Raw genomic sequence first — 21,225 nt, 5'->3', positions numbered from 1 at the left:
TTCTCTGGTGGCACAGTGGTTAAGAATCCACCTTCCAATGCAGGGGACGTGGGTTAGAGCCCTGGTACGGGTCTGGGAAGATCCCGCATGCCGCGGAGCAACTAAGCCCGTGCACCACAACTGCTGGGCCCATGTGCCACAACTACTGAAGCCTCTGTGCCTAGAGCCCGTGCTTTGCAACAAGAGAAGCCACCGCAATGAGAAGCCCACGCACTGTAACAAAGAGTAGCCCCGGTTCACTGCAACTAGCGAAAGCCCGCGCGCGGCAATGAAGACCCAACGCAGCCAAAAATAAAATAAATAAAATTTATATATTAAAAGAAAAAAAACAGGCACATTTTTTCCTTATGCTTTAAAACTCTTTAAAAACCACAAAGGAAGACTGGAAATCTGCACTCGCCAGCACCCCCCACCCCAGTCCTTAGGCCCTAAACTTTGTTATGTAAGAACCAACACCTTCTTTAATCTGTTGCCAGAACAAGATACACTTTGCATCCTAAACAAGCTGCCAAAACAAAGCAGAAAGCTGGGCTAAAACTCTCTGTTAGAGGATGTTTTTAACTGTTCAAAACACATTTCTCTATCTTTTCAAGTATGTTTATTTGGACAAGGTATACGGATATAAGCGCGGATGCAAGAAGCCAGCTGCAGAGCCCCAAGACAATCTAACACTATTATTATTTAGCAGGAGGGTAAGATAAAAGCAGTCTTAAGTGTAGCAAGCATTCCTGCTTCATCTAATGTTTATGGGCAAAAAAACGACTTCAATGTGAACCAGCAATGCTGAGGAGGACACAGACATGTATTTGCCAAAGACATTCCAGGCTTGGTGAACAGGAAAAGCAGTGGGCTTTGTTTCCTCTTTTATTAGGCCCCCCTCCCTGCAAGGTCACAGTTTAAGCCTGGGCAGCTTAAGGTACCGGTTAGACTCATTCTTGCCCATATAGACTCATACCAGGGGCTCTGCTTTAGAAAACGGAGCTGGGGACAATCTTTGAATCACAGCATTAAGACCGTCTTGGGCTCCTTTACATACATACCACTACCGCATCTTTACATCCTGCATATTCCAAGGAAGTCCCTATTTCAAGTCATCTGCCTCATGTGGACACCCCACGTCCTGATATCTGATTCAAGAAATGTGGGCTCTTTTGAGCAGCACTGTTCTGACTTCCCAGTGGACACCCCCAATTCTCGAAGACTTCATACTCCAACACAAAAGAGTATATAAGGCATATTTTTTTCATTTGTGATCTACAAGTTCATTGGACTGGATAATTCTCTTAAAAACAAAGAGGTGGGCTTCCCTGGTGGCGCAGTGGTTGAGAATCCGCCTGCCGATGCGGGGGACACGGGTTCGTGCCCCGGTCCGGGAGGATCCCACGTGCCGCGGAGCGGCTGGGCCCGTGAGCCGAGGCCGCTGAGCCTGCGCGTCCGGAGCCTGTGCTCCGCGACAGGAGAGGCCACAACAGTGAGAGGCCCGCGTACCGCAAAAAAAAAAAAAAAAAAAAAAAAAAAAAAAAAAAAAACAAAGAGGTTGGGTATGCATTGCCTTTAGGTCAAGTCCTAGGCTTGGTATGCTCTTCTTCTTACTGAAGCCAGGAGGCAACTTTAGCATGTGGGGTTTAAATATAAGAGCATAAGTTTAATATCTGGACCTCAGGAAGAAAAATTTATAAAGCTCTCCCCTCCAAATTTTACAACCCGCAGAACCACTATTCCTATATTCTTAAAAGATTTCCCTGGTAGTCTTTCAAACATTAAAGGCTGCTTGGATGGGGAATGGATTTGTCCTTTTGAAAAAAAAAAAATACACAGAAAAGACTATGTGGACAGGACACAGGTTGCAGACATGCGAACTTCTTGCAGACCAAGCTCCCGGCTGGTCTTTGCATGGGAATCACTGACATTCACCTGTTTATTCATCAACGGCTGAGCAGCCAGCATCCGTAGGCACTGTGCTACATCCTGGTGATAAAATGGACCTAAAATGCTTACGTTCTCTGCATTCATAGATCTTAGATCTAGTAAATGAGGGAGTGGATTTTCAAATGAGGAAATGCTTCTAAGAGAGCACAAGGTGTCGGATACATAGGTACCTCCAGGTAGAGGTAAACGGAAGATGTGCTTTGTAATGAATCACAGAAAACACCATGGGCCATTCCAACCCATCACCAAGAATGACTCCAACAAGTAGAGGTGTCTCCTGATATGCTCAGCCAATGTCAGGCACCACCCCTACCCGAGCTGGGCCTGAGGACGGTTCCCTCCCTAGAGCAGCCTGTGGCAGCTCCTTGCAACATACCACGGCGCTCAGCACATCATATCATGTTCTTGGAGAAATGCCAAGAAAATGTAATACATATAGTTTGTATATCAGGTCGCTGTTTAATAAGATTATGAATGTATACTTATAAAATGTAAAGCTATAATTAGAACATAGGTCCACCAAAAAAAGTTAAGTAGAACTAAACAAAATTGGCTATTTCCGATGTTTTGTTCCAGAATTTGTTACGATTTCATTTTGTAATCTGTTAACCTCTGAGAGCAAACACACAACAGCATATGCTAAAGAAAACTTTCAAACGGAAGAGTTCCAGCCATTGACTTTTTTGGTATCTGTGAATTGGAAAAAGGCTGTGACTATTTTCTTTCATTGACAAAATGAGACCCAACTCTCAATCAGAAAGTTTGAGACTTACTGGTGGCAGAGGGGGAAAGGAAAAAAGAAATGAAAGCACTTAGCTACAGGTTCCAGAAGAAAAACCAAATAGGTGTGCCCAGATTTACACAAAGGCACACCTATTTTTTACACCTTATAAAACACGCTATAGTACGAGATTCTTTTTTTTTTTAAAAAAAGGAGTGCGTTTCTGGGATGCACTTAAGATAGGATTCCTTTCAGAGAAGTTTGATTAGGCACTGCATCAAATAAGGCCCACAAAGGACCAGGAGGGGAGAGGCCAAGGGCAGAAAAATATATACCCAGAAGAGTGCTTAACCCCTGCTCCACCACCCAGCCCAGGATGTGATTTCAAACAAAAAGAAAACAAAGCAAAGACCAAACTGCTCAGGGCACAGTATCTGTCCTGTTCCTGTTCTTTTGATAAACACCCTCCCTTGGGGTCTTGCCTCCCCGTCACAGCCCTCCTAGGAGGTCTCAAAAGTGGTTACTTAATAGGAGTGGTTCTCAACTGGGGGCTGATTTTGCCCGGCAGGGAACATTTGGCAATGGCTGGAGACATTTTTAGTTGTTGAGTTGGGGAGGGAGTTGCTACTGTCATCTAGTGGGTGGGTACCAGCGATGCTGCTGAACACGGGACAGTTCCCCACAGCAAAGAAGCACCCCATCCAAAATGCCAGTCGTGCTGAGGCTGAGAAACCCGGTCTACAGAAGGGAAAACCATGATCATCCCTCTACAGACTTGGGGTGTAAGTCCTGAGTATTTTGGACTTTTCCATCCTTTTAAATTAGCTGTTATTTAGTTGGAGGGAAAAATCGGCAGACCTCTGTTGTCATGATATGATAGCCCCTGAACCAGTTGGATAAGCCACAGATGCAGGGGTTAAACTCACTGACACATGAAAATGCAGAAGGAACCCACTTGCAAACACTAGGTCGAAACGTGCATTGAAAGCTTATTTCAAAGAGGCTGAGCCAGTCCTCACAGTTAGTCTTAAAAACCCTTCTCAAAAGTAATTTATAACAAGGAGCTGTGGCAAATTCACCTTTTCTGTAAGTACATCATGACTTAACAAGCCTTTTGATCCATTATAGAATGGCAACAATATTTTAATTAGTTATTTTCACTTACTTGTCAGAACCTGTTTGGATAATCTAAATAACTTCACATCCTCTTAACATACCTCCTGAGACTGTCTCAGAGAAAACAGGCTCAATTTTCTTTGAAGTCCCCAGTCCCAGTTAAGGGATAGATGAAGCTGCTATGGCAACCCCACTCCTGCTGACTTTTAGGCTAGACTCACTTTTTTTTTTTTTTTAACCTTTCCCAAATCATAAATCTATTTTTTTCATGGTTGAGATGATTTTTCTTGTCTCATTCCTTCTTCAGTGCTAGCACAGCATGCTTTAAAAATTTTTCTCAAAAATAAACTTTGGAGCGTCGTTTGATTATAACTAGGTTTTCAGAAAACCTGTTTGCATTAGAAAGGCAAGAATCGCTAGATTTTGTACATTTCCTGCCCAAAGACGGTAAAGAGAGGGCACAGTCAGGCTCTTTCAACCTGTAGCTGTAAGAAAATATGAATAATACACAAATGTTTTGCTTCCCCATATTCATTCATGGGAAACTTCTTAAAGGAAAAAATCCTCACATCTATAGTAACAGATCAATTGAGTCAATTCCCCTCGCCCCTTTTACCACCAGACCCCCCAAATAGCATTAAGTTCTTTCATGTCAAACATAAATTCCGCAGAGCTCTACAACCACAGACAAAACAAAACAAACCAATCTGGAAACAACACTCTCCTTTCAATCTTGGGGGTAGCAGTCTGAAAAAACACACTCTTTAAAAGGTCAATAAATGATTACTCTCAGTCAAATAACCTGCCTTTTCCTGCTCTTTACTACTAGATGCATGAAGAAAAACCTCCGTAGTTCATTTGTATCATAAGAAAAGCAAAAAGTTTAAGTAAAATGCCCTTCAGGCCAAAGCAAGTGGCTTCTGTCTCCAGGATCCAGCATACCACATCTGGAGGACCCTCGGGGTCTCCAGTGTCGCCAAGGAAGCGGGGAATTTCACGTCTGCTCTGCAAAGCCAAGGACACCTCCAGCAACGTCGCTTTACCTTAATCCAGGGCTCCTTTTTCTCTGCTTCGATTCCTGGTTTTGCTGAGCAGGGAACTCTGGGCTTCAAACTCACAACACTGCAAAGAGGCTTGTAAACGCCAGACCTCAGCCCGACAGACCAGGGCTCCCTGCCCGCCTGGGGGACGCAAGTGGGCTCCTCCCTGAAGCAAGGCTAACGAAGTGCGCGTCTCTCCAGAGACACACACCGGAAAAAAGAACAGACTGGGGCAGGCGTTCCCACCCTCCCCCTCCCCACTGCATTTACTAGTTAAACACACCAGCAACCACTAACGGGCCAGTCCATGTTTCTGAAAAAGGAGGGGGGTATGTTTTCTTTTCTTTTCTTTTTAAACTGCAGGTGGGGAAAGTACCATTTTTTCACATTCACCCACGCTTGTCTGCGCCATTAATCTGACAGTGATTTTCCCCGGGGGCAGAGGCTTGCATTGAAACCAGTGTCTTATGCTTTTTAATTTCTTTCTTCGATTTGAGATGATGGAAAGGTACACGACTGAGCATAGAGATCAAATAGCTCCTCTCCTAAGTCACTGCATTGGAGGCACACTTTATGGCATCCTTTCTGTAGGTGTAATAAAACACAGTGCAACTTGATTTTGGTTTCCACTCGTTATTCAGAATTTTCATATTTCAGAATGTTTGTATTGAGAGAAATGTGATCCCCCCCCCCAAACTTCACTTATGAAGCTTCCATGTTTCATATTGTTGGTACATTTTGTATTGTGTCCTTCTACTGCAGCAAAAAAAATGACTAGTTACCTCCATTCCAGGCACTATACATACCTTACCTCACTGTCCACTAAACTGTCCTGCAGAAATCCCAGATGAGGCCGCCACAGCAGGCAAAGCCATAGACTCTGCATATTTATGAACAAACAGACGGAGCTAGAAACCTTCTACCATGGTGCTAGCACAGCCCCTTTTATGTAGCCCTCCCTTAGGACTAGAGCAAGATTCTGTTACAACTCCTGTCGGTTTTAACAAGACTAAAGTGATTTAGGGAAATTTTTTTTTTTTTTTTTTTTTTGCGTTACGGGGGCCTCTCACTGTTGTGGCCTCTCCCGTTGCAGAGCACAGGCTCCGGACGCGCAGGCTCAGCGGCCATGGCTCACGGGCCCAGCCGCTCTGCGGCACGTGGGATCCTCCCGGACCGGGGCACGAACCCGTGTCCTCTGCATCGGCAGGCGGACTCTCAACCACTGCGCCACCAGGGAAGCCCCCTAGGAAGATTTTTCATGGAGATTATTTGCTCGTAAAGATCAGCTAATAAATAAAAAGACCTTTGTGTGTAATCTCTTTAGGTTGGTTTGGAAGCAATCCCAAACATTGCTGAAGAAATGTAAGGATTTTAGTAATAAAACAGTGCTTCTAAAATGAAGAGGAAGCTACTGGATTACACATTATAATAATTACAGGGGGTTAGCTAAATTTCTAGTGCATTATCCTTTCAAGGAGTCAAAAGCCCCCATGAATGTGCTTTCACCACACCCTTTTAGGGCCAGTTTCTCTAAGTGGGCTCTGTAGCCCCCTGGCCCTACCAGAATCACCCAGAGCAGGGTGGCATGTTAACATGCAGATTCCTGGCCGCAGCCTGGACCCCTAGAATCTCTGGGTGAGGTCTGGTAATCTATACTTTAAATGAGATATCCAGATGATCCTAGAACTTCGCCTCTTGTTTGGGACATTAGTAGGCAGTCCACTAATGTCAGAGGAGAGAAAGTGTTCCTCCTTACAAAGGAAAAAGGAAAATTCAACCATGCTCCCAGGCACAGGGCTAGAAGTACAGGAGCGTAAGAACTGAGATCACTGCCCCCGAGACGTCATCATCCTCTTCTACTCTCCCATATTTGGAGTTGTCAGCTCCTCTTTCAGATTTTATTTCTATAACCACCTCTATATCTTCTAGGATGGAGAGAAAGAGGATGGTTCATCTTTAAATTTGCCAAGCAAATTTCCAAATGAAAAGAGCCCCAGATCACCACCAGACAGAGTCAAGAGTTTCAAGAAACCTGCCTAGTTGGGCAGCCCTTAGTGAGCAATAACGAGATGCCTTTCCTGTCGACCTGCCTTCTCTACATTCATGTGCATGTGATTATGGGAAAGAAAGTGAAGAATAAAGAATCAAAGGACGGGCTTAGGGATCTGTTTGAGGTGACGGAAATGTTCTAAAATTGGATTGTGATGATGGTTGCACAACTCTATAAATTTACTAAGGATTATTAAATCACACAGTTAACCAGGGCGAATTGTAAGGTATGTAAATAAAGATGTTACTGATCAAAGGGGCAGGTGGTTAACATCTGTTCCAGAGGGACTCAGTCTATATCAAGGAGCTGATATTGGAGCTCTCACAGTCCGTAGAAGCTAAGAGGCCCCTTCATCAACATCCTAGATACTGAGAAACGTCCCATCTAGGCAAATGTGCTGGGCATTATACATGCAGTCCTTTCTTTTTTTTTTTTTTTTTTTTTTTTTTTGTGATATGCGGGCCTCTCACTGCTGTGGCCTCTCCCGCTGTGGAGCACAGGCTCCGGACGCGCAGGCCCAGCGGCCACGGCTCACGGGCCCAGCCGCTCCGCGGCATATGGGATCTTCCCGGACCCGGGCACGAACCCGTGTCCCCTGCATCGGCAGGCGGACTCTCAACCACTGCGCCACCAGGGAAGCCCGCTGGGCATTATACAGAACAATTAAACAGAAAGCACAAATCCTCCAGGAGTTTACACTTAACAGACCACACTCAGGTGGATGTGATAACAGACATTAACAGGCAGGAAAAAGACATGTGGGCATTTATTTCCCATGTGAGGGAAAGGAACCAGTAATTGGTAGGGTGGTGAGGAATTTATGCCCAAAGAGCACGTGAAGGCCATGACAAAAATTCATAATGGGGGGCTTCCCTGGTGGCGCAGTGGTTGAGAATCCGCCTGCCAATGCAGGGGACACGGGTTCGTGCCCCGGTCCGGGAGGATCCCACATGCCGCGGAGCGGCTGGGCCCGTGAGCCATGGCCGCTGAGCCTGCGCGTCCGGAGCCTGTGCCCCGCAACGGGAGAGGCCACAACAGTGAGAGGCCTGCGTACCGCAAAAAAAAAAAAAATTCATAATGGGAAAAACAATCATTCATCAACAAATCTCTATTTAGCAGCTGCTAGATGCCTGGTAAAAAGTATTGTAAAAGAAAATACTTGCTGGAACAATGGTAGATTGAATTTATGGGCATGTGGATGTCTAAAGTTAAGTGATTTAAGAAAATTTCAAAAGAAAGCATCAGCATGACTATTAACTTGTACATCTGAAATAATCACATATTTAACTACATCAGAGAGGAAATCGGTGGGGGTGAGCCTGACTCCTTCATTCAGATGGGAAGTTATGAGCTCATTCAATGTACTGGGCTTTTACAAAATCTTTTTCCTCATTGACAAAGGAAGAAAATGGAAAAAACGTTCTTGAAGCATTGTATGTCAGGCACTGTCCCAGATGACTCATTTATAATCCGATTTAAGCCTTTAAAAGGTAAAGATTATGCGTATTTTACAAATGAGGCTGCTGGGGCTCAGAGAGTTTAAGCAACTTGCTACCCATTGCTCAGCTCTAAGCGTAGGTACTATAATCAAATCCCGGTGTGTCTGGCTGTGTCAGTTCGTTCTACTAACCACTCTTCCCTCTCCCACCTTACCTAAGGCCACTTCAAGCTCCAAAATTCCTGATTCTGTCTATGTTTCCAAGATGCCTGCCTGCAGCTTTGAGTTTTGCTGCAGGGCCATGAAAATAGATGGTTTATAAGCAGTTTTCATTTGCAAGGCCACTCCAAAGTGTCCTTTAGGGAAAGGGATTACTGAACCAGTTCATTTTCTCTGGGCTGGATGAGTACCAGCCCTGACCGTCACTCCTGGCAAACTCCAGGCAGGTCCATCTGCTGGAATTGGCATTACATGCCTCACAAGGTGGGAAGCCATGAGGTGCAGGAAGCAAGCACGTTCAGGTGGAAAACAAAAGAGGAGGAAGCCTGTTCCTAGTAGGATAGGTAGCAGGGCAGCATCGCTGCCTGAGGCCAAGGGGACCAAATGCACCCATCTCCCCTGGAGCAGTCATCATCTCCGGGGCCTCGTGGAAAATTTCACATCCTCACCTAGAGAAAGTTGTGCCCAGAATAGAAGATGTCCTGGTGACCTGCGGATGGTGCCACGTTTCAATGTCTACCCCCAAGTTGAACACTTGCTATAAGGGGCTAAGTGGACAAAAACATAAGGACAAAATACAGCCGATGTAGCTCGAGACACCACCTTTGGCCTCAGCTGTCAGGAACCCAGAAGCTAGAGAAGATTTCTTGAGACCAAAGGGTTGCCCTGATGCCCACTGGAGGTACAACCCAGATTTAAGGAGAAAGGCTGGATCTGGGTGTAGAGAGCCCTTTGCCTCTCTCACCGTCCACCCGATGGGCAGATCCAAGAGGGTGGCAGGCATTTTCTAATACGGATGAACTTTCAGATGGAGAAATGGATCCAGGTGAACCCACAAAAGCCAATTAGCCTCATAATTAAATGAAAATTATGCTAGTCAGCAATGGAAAATATATTTGTCTTAATATTTAAAGTTTACAACCTACTTACAAAAATGATTTGAAGTGGAAAACAGCACATTATAAGCATGCAGTTAAACCAAACAGTAAAATGAAAACCAAAGAAACAGACAAAAGTTGGAAAAAAGTGACCTGAGACGTCAGTCACAAGAGCAAATGGAGACAAATTTCTCACTCTCACCTGCCTGTATCTACCCATTCCTCAAGATCCAAAGCTGACTTCTAAGAATTGACAAGAATCTCTTTTAAACCCCAGGGCATTTATTGTGTGTGCCTCTTACTTGGCCCTCACACAACTGTGGGGCCCCAGTTACCTTTTGTGTACTGAGATACACTGGCAGAGATTGAACTCTTTTTCTGCTCCACCAAGAAATGGTCATGACAATTACCTTGAAATTCACTGAAGGTCACCTCTGCAGGGCAGGTGAGGCACCTTGGAATCGATCCCTTAGCAGAAGGGGTATGATCATCCCTTTTTGGGTTATAGTGGTGAAGGGGACATGAACAGAGCCAGGGATGGGAGCAGCTGGGGAACAGGAGGAAGGGAAAGGGTGGTTGCTTTGGGTCCATGAGAATGCAGACACATGCGACTTCTGAGGCTCACAGGGTGTTGGGTCCTGGAGAGGAGAAAGGACAACTCTGAGAGGTCATCACTTCTGGGCTCAGAACAGCGGCCAGACCAGAGACCCATCCCTGCACTGTACTTGTTGGTCACGTGTCTTCGCAGGCTGCCTCTCGGCTGTTGGGTCCTAGCTCTTTCCAAAGTTCCATACCATCACTGAGAGTCACCCTCAGACTGAAGATGCTGCACCAGCTTTGGGTCCTCACGAGCTCTGGGTGTCCCCGGGACGCTACAGGGGGTGTAATTTTGGACTCGGACACCCTATTACTTTTAGAAATGCACGCCTCATCTAACTGAGAACAAGTCCTAAATCTCACACCTTCTTCTGTGGCCCCCAGGGCTGGGCCATAAGCACAGGCTCAGTACTTCTTGCTAATTTCTCTGGAAGAGTCACATTACCCCACTTGGTTCAGCTGTCACCCCACTGCCACATTGCACCAGCGAGCAGCTAAGCTCTCTGAAGTAGAATAACACTGAAAAACAAAACATCTTTTTTTAACTCAAAATACAAAGTCTGTTCAAAATGTCATTTCCAGAGAAGAAAGCCCTTCCGTTTGTGCTGGCAGAAATGGGTGCTTTTTAAAAATAAATATCGAATCTTTACTGCCTGTGAACGATCTTCTGCTACCCTGGCAACACATTTCCTCTTATCATTAACGTAGGACAAAATGGATAATTTTGGGTGAATCAGAAAGATTCTCCTCCAATCATTTCTCATGTCAATGTGCTTCTTCTCATGCTCTACTGGGCCAATTCCTGATCTATTAATGATGGAGGGGACAAATATTAGCACTAAGTTATTCTTTGCAAATAAGACGTTGCAACCAAGACGTCATAAACCATACATTGAATTTAAACTTCAGCTTGTTTTCCCTCGCTGGCGAGGTTATATGTTAATCAAGTCACACAACTATGATCGGAGGCACGGCTCTGTGTGATGGCAACCTGTGACCACGTGAGGGAATAAAACTTTAAATGCCCACAAAGGAAGGAAGATGGTACATGATCTGGCATTAAGACGTATATTGACTTGAATCCCCATTCTTTTCCTTTACCCACTTTCTTATACCTAATGAGTTAAGCTATCATAGACCAGAAGAAGGACGAAGAGAGGGAGAGAGAGGAGTGGACTAACCTAGCTACTAATTAGGCCAAAGATTTTTATGCCTTTATTTTTCAAATCCTGCAGCCCTACGAGGTAGCAGTCAGTATCCTCATTTTACAGATAAGGAAACTGAGAAATACAGGATCCCAAACGCTCTATCACCTTGTATTGAATATCTCTCTGCATAGATGGATAGATGTATGCGTATATGTATGTGTATCTATCTACCTACTACCTACCTACACTGAGATATAATCCACATGCCATAAAATTCACCCTTCTAAAAAAAGGGTACCGTTCGGTAGTTTTTAGTATATTCACAGACTTGCGCAACCATCACCACTATCTAATCCAAGAACATTCCATCACCCCCAAAAGACACTCCATACCCATGAACAGCCATTTCCCTCACGCCCCAGACACCGGCAACCACTAATAGACTTTCTGTCTCTACAGATTTGCCTACTGTAGGAATCATATAATAGGCGGTCTTTTGTGACTCGCTTCTTTCACTTAGCATAATATATTCAAGGTTCACCCATGCTGTAGCAGGTATCAGGGACTTATTCCTTTTTCCTGCTGAATATTATTCCATTGTATGGCTAGTGTACATCTTGCTTAACTCATATTTAAGATGAGGCCATTTTTGCAGTTTATCGTTAAGCTCTATTTTAAATGAGGAAAGGTGACCGGCGTCCCTATATTGGAACTGCCTCCCAGGCTCTTCCTGACTCTCCACTGAGCTCTGGGGAGTCCTAGACCAGAGCTCGGTGAAGAAAGCATGCTCCCTCACTTGAGACAGCACCATCCATCAACGGTGTTCTCCACGGGCCATGCCAGGTGCCCCTGCGGAGCCTCCAGCTGAGTAAAGGAGACAAGGGAGGATGAGGCATGACGGTGTGGAAATACAACAGACCCTAGGAGCAGGGTCCCTGGCCTTCGGTGACATTTTACATGGGTAAAAAGGAAACCAAACAGGCAGCAAATGGTTACTGTCCGGAAAATAGATATAACGGGGCCACTAATGAGATACTTTCCCCATTTCACCAGGAATGGTAAATTTTGGTCCTTCTGTAAGCTATTTTGGGAGGCAAATTAATTACTTGTTTTCTGCAGTGATTACTGCCAGGTAGATCATGAAGCAGCATGTGCGTTCCTGTGTGTTCCTATCTTCTGAGAACTGAGAGACCTGGCTTCTGATTGGGTTCTGTTACCAATCAGCCCCTAGGTCTCTGGCGCTCAGCAGCTTCACCTGTAGATGGAGGTCAGTAGTAACTGCCTTCATCACTTTACAGGCCTGTCGGGAGGATTAAATATTTATGAGATCATTTGCAAATGTTAAATATATCACGCAAAAGCAGGCTATTGCGGTGGCTCACTGTACACTGGGGCAGAAACCATCTCAACCAAGACTACAAATATTACTTGATTCTTTTCCTTTCCCTCATCCTCAAAAATATTTGGGTCCACGATTCAGTGGAAGGAGGCATGAATTCCTGGGAGTGCAGTAAGAATGAGAAGAATGAAATTAGTTTTCTGCATGAACACAGCTTATTAGTCTTGCTTGCATTTATATGACCCACAGAGAACAAGAAAGGCGGGACTTCACCATTCAGTCTGTCTTTGCAAATTACATCTTTAATGGTGACAAAAAGATTATCTGCCATGCAAGTGCCCTGGGACAGCCTATGTTTCCTCTCACTCAGGTAACAGTTTAGCCCAGAACAAGATCTACTCATTGCTTGTGGCTGTTACAGCAGAACATGCTTAAAATGCCTACAGCAAAAGGAAGGAAGGGGACAGGGGCCTCCAATTTATAACATGAATTAGTTTCGCAGGAACATCATAAACATTTGTCCTTGGGCTTTATGAAAAAGGAGTTTTAATCAAAAAGTTAAAAAAAAAGTAAAAACAAAACAAAGCCATCGGTTTTAATCCTTCAGAGAATCAAGGGAAAGGATTTGCTGACTCATGTTGTGATTCGATTTCCTACACTGCAGGGGTAGAGCAGGAGGGGTCTAAAGCCACAGTCTAAGTCCTGTCGTTTCATCCAAGGCTTCCAAGTTAACAGATAAAGACGGGACAGTGTTGCCATAGGTATGAATGGAATGGCGCTAAGGGGGCTGGAGGGTTGGCCCTGGGCCACACTTGAGGGTCTCTCTCTTACATCGCGAGGCATCCAAATTATAACTGATCCCATCATACATTCTTCCCAGGAGAGCACAGGTGGCACAGTAAACACCCCGCCACAGAAAGACATGGGTTACCAGCCCTTCTGGAAAGACAGCAGGATTGATTTCCTGGGTGTGGCGACCTGAGGAAGAAGGCCAGGGAAAGACTAGGAGCCCCGCCCTACGCTGGGAGGAATGCAGACACACCACGGGCCTTTGTCTCTGGGGCCCAAGCACACAGGAGGCTGGGCACAGAGCCAGCCAACCCTAAGAGCACTAGTCTTGAAGGAATCTGGGAGTGCTCGGTGAACACTGAGCTCCTTGGGGGAAGGGAGTTGTGCAAGAGAACAGACTAAGAGAAGTCAAGTCCAGCCTCGGTCAGCAGATGCAACAAGCCCCGGACAGGGAAGGTGGCGGGGGGTGGGGTGGGGGCATGGGAGGGGCCCTTTTCCTTTACCCTCCAGACTTCTGTGTCTAGTTTGACGTTGGCTTTTTTTTTTTTTTTTTTTTCTGTACTGCATTCATTTTGCAACTATTTCGTTGCTGCTTTTTTTCTTGGGAAAGTTGGCAGGTAACAACCTGAACCCAGGAAAGGAAGTTTGTTGGAGCCAGAGATCTCCTAGGACCATCCACCAAAGATGGAAGGAAATTCATACCAAAGGGATGTCCCCAATGTCTACTGACATCTGTGACCTAAGTCTGAAGTCTCATGTCATGTCCTGTTACCACTAAGCTGCTAAAGCAGAAGGGAGCAGGGTTGGGGGGAGGGGGGGAGGAGGGAAGGGACGTAAGGACCAGGAGGAGGAAGGTTGCTTCAGAGAAGAGTTTAGAGGTGGAGATGGAGATAGAAGGCTATTGGCAAACTCCAGTGTCTCACACGAATCTGCTTCTGGACTTCTTAGTTAGGAGGCAGGTTGTAAAACATCTTCAGAACGCTCCTGAATTTCTAGGTTAATTAGCATGAGCTCTAAAACATGTGCCACTTATAGTGAGATGTCTCTCAAAAACAAAACTGAAAGCAAGCTAATGACAAATAAAACTGCAATCTGAGTGTATGCCATATGCTGAGTGTTACAGGCCAGTTTCCAGAAAAATCTCTCCAGAAAAAAAAGAACTGCTGGCTCTGACCCCTTAGATCTAAGACATGAGAATTACAGAACTCAGATCCTTAGAACCAAAGTAACTTTAGGAGTCAAGTGGTCCAAGTCTTGGATTTACATATATATATATATATATATATATATATTTTTTTTTTTTGGCGGTACGCGGGCCTCTCACTGCTGTGGCCGCTCCCGTTGCGGTGCACAGGCTCCGGACGCGCAGGCTCAGCGGCCATGGCTCACGGGCCCAGCCGCTCCACGGCATGTGGGATCCTCCTGGACCGGGGCACGAACCCATGTCCCCTGCATCGGCAGGCGGACCCCCAACCACTGCGCCACCAGGGAAGCCCCATATATATTTTTAATGCTTGTATTTAAAGAAAAAACTGAGGCTCAAAGAAATTGAGTGAGTTGCTCAAGGTCACAGAGCTGTGAGTTCCAGATCCAAGAGTAAATTCCTGATTTCCTATCCCCTGGAGCCCTTTTCATTAAAACACATGAAGGCTCTCCTCCCCACTCCCTCAAGCCAATGTAATGGGTAGGGTTTATGATATTAAGGAATAACAGAGAGAGAAGTTTAGAACAGGGTGGAGTTTCAGAGGTTACATGCCACTCCTTTTTACCTGTGAAATGAAGATAGTCTCAAAGAGGCTAAACGATCTGCTCAAAATTACTCAGGAATTAGTGACATAGCTGAACCTGGAGCTTCTTGATCATTGTCCAGGGACCCTTCTCCTTCTCAAAGCTCCCTCCAGTGTCTGGTGGTATCTCAGGTAAAACCACACCCAGAGAAGTGGCCTTAGGACACCTCTGATGCTTAACAAGGGTTCAATTAAAACAACACCAGAGCTCCAGCCTTCACCAGGATGATACTTGTGTAATTTCCCAGGTTCACTGAACTGGTGGGCCCCCCCAAAGATATATCCACATCAAATCTCTGGAACCTGTGAATGTCTGGAAAAAGGGTCTTTACAGATGTAATTAAGCTAAGGATCTTGAGAGGAGGGAATCATCCGGAATGATCCAGGTGGACCTCAAATCCGATGACAAGTGACCTTCTAAAAGAAAGGCGGAGGGGGGTTTGACACAGAGAGGAGAGGACACAGAGGGGAAGGCTCTGTGGAGATGGAGACAAGGATGAGGGTTATGTAGCCACAGCCACTAGGAGCTGGAAGAGGCGAGGAAGGATCCTCCCCTAGCCTTTGGAGGGAGCACAGCCCCTGCCAGCACCTCAGTTTGGGACTTCTGGCCTCCAGAACTGTGAGACAATAAGTTTCTGCGGTTTTAAGCCACCACTGTTACAAAAGACACAGGGAACTAACAACACATTTATAATCTCTATGGATAAAATCAATCAGAAACATAACGAAAACCAATCAAAGATCACAGAACGGATAGGCAAACTGTGGTACATCCATACAATGGAATATTATTCGGCCTGAAAAAGGAAGGAAATACTGTCACATGCTACAACATGGATGAACCTTGAGGACATTATACTAAGTGAAATAAGCCCATCAATGGAAAACACAAATACTGTATGATTCCACCTATACGAGACACTCAGAGTAGTCAAATTCATAGAGACAGAAAGTAGAGTGGTCACTGCCAAGGACTGTGGGGAGAGGGGAAGGGAGAGTTACTGTTTACCGAGTACAGATTTCAAAGTCCTAACGAGTCATGGAGAAAGATGGTGGTGATGCCTGCACAATGTTAGGAACCTATGTAATACACTGAACTGTACACTTAAAAATGGTTAAGACGGTACCTTTTATGTTATGTGGATTTCACCATAATTTTAAAAACAGAACAAACAAACAAACCCCCAAAAGCAAGGATTACAGTATTTACAACAAATCCAGAATCATCACGCTTTACCTACAGTGGGTCGAGAATAAAAAGCAGAGGGAGGAGGGCAGAGTTTTGTGTCGGGAACCCAGCCAGGCTGACTCACGAGCGGTCACATGTCAGCTGCTCACTGTGCAGGACATTTTTCTAGATCACACACCCATCTGAGGGGGACGGCACGCCCACTGGGTGGGTCTTGAATCTGCCCGGAACCCCACTGCAACCTGCTCCCAGAAGCCCCACCTTTGCGGGTCTGTGTGGAAAGCGTCCCAGTCTTTGTCCTCATCAATGGCCCTCAGGGAGGCCTGAAGCCAATTGGGTGAGGGGCCCTCGCAGCCCCTGCAAACACTGGAATACTCGGGCCTCTGTGTCTCCAAAACAGCATGTTCTTGCATCTAGCTTTACTGTAGAGATTCCTTCCTACAGCTGTTGAACTAAACGTGAAGGTAATCAACACCCCTCACCAGCCCTGTTGCCTCCCCAACTCTTTTCGGGGGACATAGCCCCACATCTGGCCTGAGGAGACGGCTGCTTCCATCCACGCTGTCTACAAAGGGGGTGCTCAGGCTGGGGGCTGCGTTCACTGTCTTCCTGCCTCTCTTGCTATAGCTAAACATCTTGGAAATAGTTCTGGTGTTTTCGTTATTTGTTCATTATTGAATTAGAATCGACATACAATATTCTATTCGTTTTAGGAGTACAACATAGTGATTCGGTATTTTTACACATGGTTCATCACAGTAGGTCTACATTCCATCTTGTTTTAAAATGAAATTTCCTAATTGCTCCCAACTCCACAGGTTTATTTCAGACCCGTGCAGCAGGTCAATCTTGGGAAGCCAAGGAAATGCTGTAAGGCCCCACTCAGGGCTCCTTGCTCTGTGGAGGGACGAGGGGCACATGCAGAGGACAGGCAAGGACTACTGTACTTTGTGTCGTGGGATGAGACTGCTGGACTTTAAGCTTCCCTCTGGAGGGCTCACGTGCATCTTCTCCAATAGCTTTCCCAAGGGCGTACATCACGCTGGGCCCCAAACCCAGCCCTGAAGTATCCTTGGGCTGGCAATAAAAGCCTTATTGGAAAGGCCATGAAAACTCCTCCTCGCCCCCCAGCTGTGTGAGTGGTGGTGGGCAGCTACTTCTCAGGTGTCACTCCAGCTAGTGCCACCACTGTTTGGTGTCCAAAGCTCTCCTAACTGGCCTCCCTGTCTCCACCATTTTTTTAAAAAAGTTGAGGTGAAATTCACATAACATAAAATTAACCATTTTAAAGGGAACAATTCCGTGACATTTAGGACATTCACAAGGTTCTGCAACCACCATCTCTATCCAGTTCCAAAACATTTTCATCGCCCCGAGGGGGTACCAATAAGCAGCTACTCCCCATCCCCCGTCCCTACCCCCAACTCTAGGCAACCACCAATCTGCTTTCTCTCTCTATGGATCGACCGCCTCTGGATATTTCATCTAAATGGAAGCATACAGGGCTTCCCTGGTGGCGCAGTGGTTGAGAATCCGCCTGCCGATGCAGGGGACACGGGTTCGTGCCCCGGTCCGGGAAGATCCCACATGCCGCGGAGCGGCTGGGCCCGTGAGCCATGGCCGCTGAGCCTGCGCGTCCGGAGCCTGTGCTCCGCAACGGGAGAGGCCACAACAGTGAGAGGCCCGCGTATCACAAAAAAGTAAAAATAAAAAATAAATAAATAAATAAATAAATAAATGGAAGCATACAGCGTGTGGTCTTTCATGACCGGCTTCTACCACTTGGCATAAGGTTCTCAAGGTTCATGCATGTTGCAGCCTGTGTCAGAACTCCTTCCTTTTAAAGGCTAAACGATATTCCCTTGTCCATCTATACTACATTGTGTTTCTCCGTCCATCCATGGACTCGTGGGCTGTTCTCCCTTCTGCCTGGTGGGAGCAGAGCTGCCGTGAACGTGGGGGCACACGCATGCCTCTGAGGACACCCACCTATCCTTCACACAACAGTCTGATCCAGCCACGTGACACTCTAGCCACAAGCAAGCACTTCAACGCTCCGCACCACTCTTAGGGTAAAGCCAGACTCCTGAATGTGACTTTCGAGGTCCTATGCTCGGGCCCCTCCCATTCCTGCAGCCTCGTCTCTCTCAGCCGTGCTCCTGCCCAAATGACTTTGTTTCTTGGGTATGCTGTGCGTGTGTTTGCCTCTGAGCCTCTGCCGTTGCTGTTCCTTCTTCCTGAAAACACCCTTCCCCCGAGTCAGAGGCCACCGCACTGACAACACGCACTTCCCTATCTCCCAAATCCCATCAGCTGCGCTAGGTCTCAGCACAGAGCCAAGGTCAGCCCCGCTCTGCACTTCACGGACAGGAAGGCATTGCAGAGCTTGATGTGGGATTAGGAAGGCTACCCCGAACTTGGTGAAACGCCACAGAAGCTGCAAAGTGACTCCTTGGGGGACTCTCGGATTCAGTCCTGGGTCCCTGAAACATAGCCCGCTGGGAAGTTTGAATGAGGTGAAGTGGATTCAGTGCCCTGGTGTCTCCCGAAGCGATGTGACACGTCGTTCAGCTACCTTCCAAGGACTCCACCGGGCGTCCTGACTCACCTCCGCTCGTGCACATTCTCCGCCCTGACACGGGGGACGGGTGTGAGGCAACCTCTACTTTTTCCACGGGAGTGTGTTAACACCCCACAGGCCTATGAGAAGCCAGGCAGTGACTCTCTGACCTGTGGCCTCATGTCCACAGGTGGGCCCGGCCCCGGGAGGAGCTCGGCTCAGCCCAGAGGCAGAAGCTGGTGGGGCCGCTGCTGAGAAAGCAGGAACCGAGCTCCCTGGTGCGAGGCAGTCACACCTGCACTTGGCAGGCTCGGGCTCAGCCTGGACCACGGGGCGTTCTGGGTCACACAGGATGTGGTTTTCTAAGGGTGGGGAAGTCTACGCCCTCACCTCTAATGACTCTTTCTTCTCTTAGCTTCAATTTGGAGCCTCTGCTCCCCGAGTCTGTACACTCCCACGTGTACACACAAGAGCACACACGTGTACACGCACACATGGACGTGCAGGCACACATACGCACAGGTGTACCACCCGCACACATGGCTCCGGCACGCTCTTCATTTCCTCTTTTCTAACTTCTAAAAAAAGAACAGTTTAATATAACCTTTCCTACTACATAATTCCTAACAGGCTCTTTTTCATTCCTTTTTTCCCCCAAATTCCCCATCCTTCCAATTTCCACACGAGCACGCAGTAGGCACTGCCTGAGAAGACAGTACCACACAGTAGCTCTCTAAGCGATTCGTCATCTACAACTACTCTTTCCTCCACATGTGAGAAAAAGATGGAAAAAGAGACCCCCGTGTATTTTCCAGGGCCTTGAGGAAGATGACGGTAGCTTTGAGGGAAGCCCATGTCACTTACCTCCAGGACCTTGCCAGTGATAAACTGGTGGCAGGCTTCACATTTCACCCCGAAGAGCCCCTGGTAGTCCTTTTCACAATACGGAGTGCCATCCCTGCAGGACAAAGAGCGTCAGCTCCCCGAGAAGGCCGAGGGCAGGAAAGACACCCAGACCCCTGCCCTCCTGCACAGAACGGTAGCAGAAGCTATTTCTCTCCCACCCAGCACTCACATGTCTGGAGACCTGGTCAGACAGGGTCGAAGCCCACAAAACCAAATGATCCAGAGAGAACGCTGAGGTCCTCCAAGCCACGTGGAAATAACAGCCAAATGGTTATGGCTGCTGATTCCTGGACTGCCTCAGACCTAACTAGCAAAAACCTAGAGTCTCTCTCTCTCTTGCAGCACCAGGCCAGATGGGCTTCAGCTGTGGTCCCAGGGTCCCTCTTCCTCATCCCCCACCAGCTCACTGACTCATAGGCGTCCCAACAGCATGGAGATGCCATCCCCTTAGCCCTCAGGGGCCCTAGGGGTGGGTCCAGGGCCTCTCATTCAGCCTCCTGCAACCTCCTTCATTTCCCTCAGGACACAGTGAAAAATATCATGTTCTATGTGTGCCATCGTATGGAAGAGTTAAAACGTGCCACTTCAGACAGCCCAGTTACCTAGCGCTGCACAACCGTCAGTGTTAAAGGCCCAGCGTTTCTCTCTTCTTACTTTGGCTGTGCAGCAGAATCACCTGTGCAGTTTCTCCCTTTCTAATACTGGTGTTTGCTTCAACCCAGACCTATAGAATTGGATTTCAAGGGGGTGGGGCCTAAGCTACTTTTGTTTGTTTCACTATACTCCGGTGTTAAATTCATTAAAATTTTTTTTGAATAGGTGCTGGCTGGAGACCATTTTTTCAAGTCGATAGGGGAAAATTTTCCCTCACTGTCACTGGACCCTCCCCCTGCTCCATGCTCATTCTTTCCTCCTTAATTTTTTTTTTTTTTTTTTGGCCTGGTTGCACGGCACGTGGAATCTTAATTCCCTGACCGGGGATCAAACCCCGTGCCCAGTGCAGTGGAAGTGCAGAGTCTGAACCACTGGACCACCGAGGAAGTCCCTCTTCCTTAATTTGAAAGGTAACTACTGTAACTAGTTTTTTGCAGGTTACATTAAACAAAAACCAAAAACTTCACCTGCTCTATTATCTACACCAGCATCTGACTGTAATGAACCTATTCCCTAGCAGTCCTAATGGGCTCTGTGCCTAGACCCTGAGTGGTTTTTTTTGGCGGGTGGGGGGGGGGGGGTGTCTACAAATATGTCTGAGACCTGGAAGGAGAGTAAAAGTTTGCTAGTTCCAAACAGGAAAAAAAAATTAGCAAAAGTAAAATTACTAAATGCTTAATTGGTTACAACATACAGCCTACCATTATGTCAGCTTCATTAATTGTTACATTAGGCAATGATGAATATTTCATGAGACTTATAGTAGGCAACAACAGAAGAATAAAATTCTCTTCAAAAGTTTTATAGCAAAAAGTTCATATTCATTGTGGGATGTGAATGAATGTCTTTCATTATGTCTGATGGG

At 46.5% G+C, this 21,225-nt stretch overlaps 1 protein-coding gene across 2 annotated transcripts in view; it reads right to left on the bottom strand.

Moving 5' to 3' along the window:
• ABLIM1 (actin binding LIM protein 1) overlaps positions 1-21,225 on the bottom strand; it is a 237,490-nt gene that overhangs the window by 82,535 nt on the left and 133,730 nt on the right. Inside the window, exon 6 of one of the 2 annotated variants that reach the window (XM_067024591.1) lies at positions 19,665-19,758. In XM_067024591.1, coding sequence (XP_066880692.1) covers positions 19,665-19,758 — 94 coding nt within the window. Of the gene's footprint in view, positions 1-4,809; positions 4,964-19,664; positions 19,759-21,225 lie in introns of those variants that run through there. The other variant, XM_067024592.1, reaches the window with a different exon arrangement.

The sequence above is a fragment of the Kogia breviceps genome, chromosome 2 (assembly GCF_026419965.1).
Source record: "Kogia breviceps isolate mKogBre1 chromosome 2, mKogBre1 haplotype 1, whole genome shotgun sequence".
NCBI classification, from domain to species: Eukaryota; Metazoa; Chordata; class Mammalia; order Artiodactyla; family Physeteridae; genus Kogia; species Kogia breviceps.
This window is presented reverse-complemented; position numbering and strand designations above follow the sequence as displayed.